Genomic DNA, 6737 nt, shown 5'->3' on the forward strand with positions numbered 1-6737 from the left:
AAAACATACACATGGTAATTGAACAAGACCAATAACAACTAGGTAAATGCAGGAACACAAGAACATGACATGAGCTTGACAAACGCAAGACAAAGAGTGCTACCAGAGACAGAACTTAAATACTCATGCTCATTAGACATAAACGTGACTCAGGTGCACATGATATTGTGAGGTGCAGGGGGTGATGGGTAACATAGTCCTGACAAATATACTATAACTTTACACAGTGTAGAGTGCAAATTGTTTTATCATGAACACATGTTGAAATAAAAATGAAATTTTCTTTAATTTGTGAGAAAATGAAGAGTATAATGAGTTTGACAAAATGCTTTTTGACTAAACAATAAGTTTTTGCATATCTTGTTACTAAACTCTTTCGTTTGTTGTCTTGCTTTTTCCTCCACTCAGAGCCAGGTTGCCTGATAACAGTCCGAACAGCATACTGAAGATGAAGTTATGCCCTCCACTTAACTTCCTTCCCAATTCCTCATCTTCTGACCGTTCAGACCACTCATCCTTTGACAAGAGCAGCTGCCGCGAGTATCAGGATCAGAAGAAGCAACTTCTCCCCTCATCATCGCCACCACCATGCTACACTCTCTTTGAGAGCCACCTCGGCGGTTCCCCATCCTCATTGTTTGCCATTGAGTCTATATCCAGAGGGCCCGATGGCCGTTTCATTGCCCAACCATATTTAGAGGATTCTATAGCAGTGCACATTAAAACAAAAAAAGAATTCCCTCAGTCCCCAAGACAAGATAATGGTAAAGGAAGCAAGAGTAGCTCTTTCAGAGACTCTCCAAAATGCTGTTCAGTTAGGTCAGAGAAGAGAGTGATAAAAGATCCCCCAACAAGAGAGCAGGACAGCCCCAGCAAATGTCTAACATTGATGAAAGAGCAAGATGAGCTGAAAAGCTTCACAACCAGCCACAGAGCACAAGAGTATGAGAAGGAGCAGAGGCAGACTAAGTCAGAAAGTCCTATTAGAAGATGGGCAGGGGTCGAGTTGGATGAACCCATCTCGAAACCTCAGGACATTCCTCTCCGGCAGAAAGCCCAGAGATCTAGCAGCCTGGCCCAACAAATTTCAGAATATCGGAGGGGTTGTTATTTTGGCAACACCAGCAGCCCCATGGAGAGGCTACTCACCTCCCCCTCCACATGCATTCAATGGGATATCAGCCCTGTGACCTCTCCTACCAGCCAGGTCCCTGCTCTGAGCCTCTCAGAGGGGATCACACCTCACTGCATGCTTCCAGACACACCACACAGAGGTTTGGAGGGTGTGGAAGGCTCAGCAGCAGAAGACATATCACATTCACGAGTTACACAGTACACTTCCCTCTCAATCCTTTCCCACCACAGGGACAGTCCTTGCTGTGAGTCAGACATAAGTAAGGCACAGGCCATTTGCCCAGAGAGACCAATAGACAGGGAGCTTTCCAGCACAAGGATTTTAACAGAGGATCAGGAAAGGGAAATAAAGACACAGTCAAATGTCTCTATGTCATTTGAGAGAACACAGCACTCTACTGCTGAAAGGGGGAAAGAAGCCAGACCTGATGGACACTTCCCCAAACTCAGCACTAACGTGAGCCACAGTTGTATTGGTAGTTCCACCATTACCTATGATAATCAGAAGAGTGATAGTGAGATCAAAACTGGAGATAAGCCAAGCTCCTCATCTTTGAGGCCTGAAGAAGAGAAGGAGGGCATTAGGGCACGCTCTCGCAAGAGTGATAAGTGTGTCTTCAGTGTTAGCCCCAATTACATTTCTCCTCTGCCCCTTCTTGAAAATGAAGTTGAAAGTGATCAGTCTAATTTCTCCATCAGATTATCTGAATCACTGAAAGCCAAGATTGTGTCCCAGCCTGACAGGATGTCTCCTCTGCAACCAAGCACTATCCTGGAGTATTTGAGCCTGCCAGGCTTTGTTGAGATGAGTGTAGATGAACCTACTGAGGAGTGTCAACTGGCAGAATGTACTTGGCTCAGCACCAAACAAGCAGATGGGACTCTCTTAAGAGGTGAACCTGATGTGGTCCCTAAGAACTGGGAGAATCAAGGTCATTACGACATAGAAGAGAATGATGATCACCAAAGCAGATTTTTGGTGGATCTTAAAATACCCATTATTCCTGTAGGAAGTTCTATACCTGAAAATGTAAGGAGTTCTAAACCCTGTCTAGATTTGGCACATGGAAATACAAGTATAAACCCAGGGTCCTCAGAGACAAAATGTATTTCAACACAGTACTTAGCTAATGAAGGAAGAAGTTCCCAGCCATTGTTCTCTTACAAAAGCCTTGGTTCTGATAAACCTACACATTTGAGCCCAGCACAGACTCCAGTGAGTACTAAAGTAATCTATAATATCCCTTATCAAAGCGAGAGTATGGAAGAATCTTTATCAGAGCACACTCAGTGGTGTCAACCTCATAATAAGAGGACTAACTATGTAAGTACACGAATCTCTCAGGCTCCTGTGCCTTTTATGAAGAAATCAATCAGCATTGGTCCATGTAGGACTCTCTCAGGTATGGGGGAGCCCCATCCATTCCTTAGGAAATCCAATAGTTTAGGATCACAGAAGTGGAAGCATCATCAAAGCTCCAGGACATATGTCTCTAATAACTGTTACAAAGATGAGCTACCCCATCTTAGTGTAAAAGACAAGTCCTACAATTCAGGTTGCACACCTGCAAATTCTTACTTGAGGTCCGGTCCCTCAGGGCAAGGGACAGGGAGTGCCAAATCTTACAGCTATGGCCTGGAGAGACCTTGCTATAGTGAGAGACCATACATGACTCCTTCATCTCTCATGCATGCACATGGCCCGTCAGTCCAAGATCCACCAAAACTTGTAGAACCTTATAGACGAGAGTCAGATCCACGTCGACAAGCCACAGTCTTTCCAGAGTCTTTAAGGTGCCCACTGTCATATCAGGAGACCCTCAGGTTAGTCCAGCACAGGTATGTCCCCCAGGGTCCCCCTCGACCCCTTAGTGCACCCAGACTAGTTGCAAGGTGGGACCATCCTCATTCTGTGGACTCCAGAAAGAGATTTCAGAGGCCATTCTTGCCCAGGGGTTACAGCTGGCCCTCACCCCACCAAGCAGCTTTTCCCTCAGGGGAGATTCAGAGAGAACTGTATGGGGTGGTGGGTAAGAGCGAGGGCAGGGACAGTACCGGAGAGGGTGGTCGAGCCAGTTATGCCAGCCAAAGCAGTGGTAGGGGGAGTGTGGGGCCATTTGGGCACCTCCGCCAGTCCCTTTCCATCACTCCTACATTATTGAGCTCTCCTGAGACTACAGAGGAGAGTGAGAGGTGCAAGAGAGAATCTGACCTGCAAGAGCGAAGGTCAAAAAGGTGAATTACTTCTGTAACATCTTTTACATTGGCCCCACATATTGTTTGGAAGTCTTAATGCATGTATTTATATCTGTCTATAGTAGGAATACATCAGTAGATCAGAGTTATGAGTTTGATGCTACTGAATGCCAAATAGGCCTTGACCTCCTGGAGGCCATGAAGATGCAGCAAGCAGGCAAGGGCCAAGGGAGGGAGCTGAAGCGTGATAGGCCCCTTACCAGCACTGGCCTCCAGGACCTGCAGGAGAAAGGTGAGATTCCCATCAGCTATCTACTCATATGTACATACACTGCAAGTATTGGGACAAATGTGACCTCTGCTGTTCTGCCCTCCTGCTCACTCTTTTCTTCCTTTACCGGTTGTCTCCACTACAGGCCCAAACTCCTTCATTAGTTTTCCCTCAGCCTCCCAGCCTCCTCAACAGCAATACAGTCATTCACTTAGTGAGGCACGTTTCAGTGCCCTGATGCAAGAGTTCCAGGAATACCGCAGAGCCCAGGAATCCTTCTCCAAAGACCCCTACCTCCTCCCTGACCTCAACTCTGACTCAGAGTCTGCCCTGCTTTGAGCCCTACCTTGCTGTTAGCTTTGAACACCACTTTGTGACTAGAGAGGTGCCAATTATGAAGTTAATACATTCAGTCAGTATTCATGTTTTAAATTGCAATTTGGCTTATGTGTGAATGTTTGAATGTTTCTGCTGATCATGCCAATCTGCTATTGCTAACAAACATGATATCAAAAGTGTTTCTGTAATAGTGAATCTTCTGTCAGGAGATAGATTTGGAATAATCGTGTCCTGAAAATAAGCTAAGGACATTTTGATACTCATAACCATGATATACGTTTATCCTATACTTGGACCTTAAAGGGGATATTTTTTATGAGAGACACTAAATGTGTGTCAGTGTTTTCCAAAAAAAAAATTCAAATAAGATTTATTAGGAAAATAGAATAGTTGTAAAAATCAGTTTATGTGCTCAGGTGTTTTATTCTTTTTATGATATCAGGTGCAGGATATTCAGAAGCTTATTTTGCAGTGACTTTGTTGGTTTTTACAAATACAACAGGTGTGGAATGCATTTTATTTTTTTTTTTTTTAATTCACTTTAATGTGTACAAATGTGTAGATCTGAATTTGCTTGAAATTAATATATGCAAATTTTGGGTACGTTGTTACATCAGTATATGTGTTACCTAATAAGAGTGAGTCACCCCAGACCATACACCTTTACAACTGAAACTGTTGAAAGGCTGTTTGGAGAAAAAGCTCTTGTATATTATGTAATATCTTCAACAGTTCATGAATTACATATATATATATCAACAGTTTCAGTTGTAAAGGTGTATGGTCTGGGGTGACTCACTCTTATTATACACGCTGCCTGGCCAAAAAAAAAGTCACACAATCTAATATTTTGTTGCACTGCATTTAGCTTTGATTATGGCACGCATTCGTCCTGGCATTGTTTCAACAACCTTATGCAACTTCACAACATTTATTTCCATGCAGAGTTGCATTAATTTTTGGCTGAGATCTTGCATTGAGGACAGGAGAGTCTAATCACTCCCTAAAGTCTTCTCCAGCACATCCCAAAGACTTTCAATGGGGTTAATGTCAGGACTCTGTGGTGGCCAATTCATGTGTGAAAATGAGTCCTCATGCTCCCTGAACGACTCTTTCACAAGTTAAGCCTGATGAATCTTAGCATTTTCATCCTGGAATATGCCTGTGCCGTCAGGGAAGAAAAAGTCCATTGACGGGATAACCTGGTCATTCAGTACATTCAGGTGCTCAGCTGACTTCATTTTATTGCCACACAATGAGGCTGAGCCTAGACCTGACCAGTTGATGCAACCCCAGATCATAACACCTCCTCCAGAGGTTTGTACAGTAGGCACTATGCATGACGGGTGCATCACTTCATGCATTTCCCTTCTTACCCTGACACGCCCATTGCTTTGGATTAGGGTAAATCTGATTTTATCAGACCACATGACCTTTTTCCATTGCTCCACAGTCCAGTCTTTATGCTCCCTAGCAAATTGAAGTCATTTTTTTCCGATTAGCCTCACTAACAAATGGCTTTCTTGTGGCCACACAGCTGTTTAGTCCAAATCCTGTAAGTTCTCATCACATTGTGCTCTTACTTTCACTATTAAACATAGCCGTGAGTTCTCCTGTCGATTTTTTTACAATGTGACATCAAGCGTTTTAAAGATCTCCCATCATCCGATCATCATCTCCGATCATTCAAGATTTTTTTCCGACTACATTTTTGCTGTAAAGTTGACGGTTCACCACTATCCTTCCAAGCTTTAATAATGCACTGGACATTTCATAACCCAGTTCCAGTGATTTCAGCAATCTCCTTAGTTGTTTTCTTTGCTTGATGCAGGCCAACAAATTTTCCCCTTCAGTAACATGTTTTCCACGACCACGGGATACGTAATCTGCCATGGTTGTTTAAGAAATGAGAAGCTACACGTTGTATCAGTTAAGGTTAAAAGAAATGTTGCCAGCTAAAACATATTAATCACTGCAGTAATGATCCAATCATAGGCTCTTAAGTATTTGCTTATTTAAACCCTAACAGTGACCTTTTTTTGGCCAGGCAGTGTATGTATATATATATATTGAAACATATTACCAGAAGTAATATTTTTAAATCGCTTGTATGAAAAGTTGCAAATGTACATTTTCATTAATAATACTATCATTTATTTAGCAGTTGCCTGTGTCTTGGTGTTTCAGGCAAGTGATATTTCTGCTTGCTAACAACACAATGGTTTCTGTTAAAATATGCAGCATTAAAGCCCCAATCAGGAGTTACTAACTAGTGGTATAGAATTGTAGCATACATAGAGCAAACATATATATATATATATATATATATATATATATATATATATATATATATATATATATATATATATATATATATATATATTGTACCTGTTGTCTTCTACCATTGCTTTTATTTCCTTGCATTGCTCATAGCATGGCCATTGAAAAGGAACCCATGCTGCAATACCCAAATTCAGCTCTTCAGATTACAGTGTTTCCTAATTGGGGCTTTCAGCATGTTTCTTTGTACTTCATTGATGTTATTTTGCATTTGTGGAGTATCAGTCATCAAATTGTAGTTAATTAATATTATTAATTATTGAGAACAGATAAATGTCATTATTTTATGACTCCCTCAGTGCCTTATGAGTTTGTAAGATTCTTGTCATCTTTGTCTTAATGAAGTCTGTTGTATTATGCCACCCTGCTCAATAAGCCACAGTTTATTTGTACAGTTTTTGACTACTGTGATGAAGCATGTGTGCCAGAGATTTTTTCATATAAATATTTTGCTTTC

At 41.9% G+C, this 6737-nt stretch overlaps 1 protein-coding gene across 4 annotated transcripts in view; it reads left to right on the plus strand.

Annotated features, from left to right (window-relative positions):
- Positions 1-6261, plus strand: part of igsf9b (immunoglobulin superfamily, member 9b) — a 39583-nt gene extending 33322 nt beyond the window's left edge. For 2 of the 4 annotated variants that reach the window (XM_026910773.3, XM_034306990.2), the window contains exons 19-21: positions 409-3369; positions 3453-3622; positions 3747-6261. In XM_026910773.3, coding sequence (XP_026766574.3) covers positions 409-3369; positions 3453-3622; positions 3747-3940 — 3325 coding nt within the window. In that variant the 3' untranslated portion in view covers positions 3941-6261. Of the gene's footprint in view, positions 1-408; positions 3370-3452; positions 3623-3746 lie in introns of those variants that run through there. The other 2 variants (XM_026910774.3, XM_026910775.3) reach the window with 2 other exon arrangements.
- The last annotated feature ends 476 nt before the right edge of the window (positions 6262-6737 follow it).

The sequence above is a fragment of the Pangasianodon hypophthalmus genome, chromosome 8 (genome assembly GCF_027358585.1).
Source record: "Pangasianodon hypophthalmus isolate fPanHyp1 chromosome 8, fPanHyp1.pri, whole genome shotgun sequence".
Classification (NCBI taxonomy): domain Eukaryota; kingdom Metazoa; phylum Chordata; class Actinopteri; order Siluriformes; family Pangasiidae; genus Pangasianodon; species Pangasianodon hypophthalmus.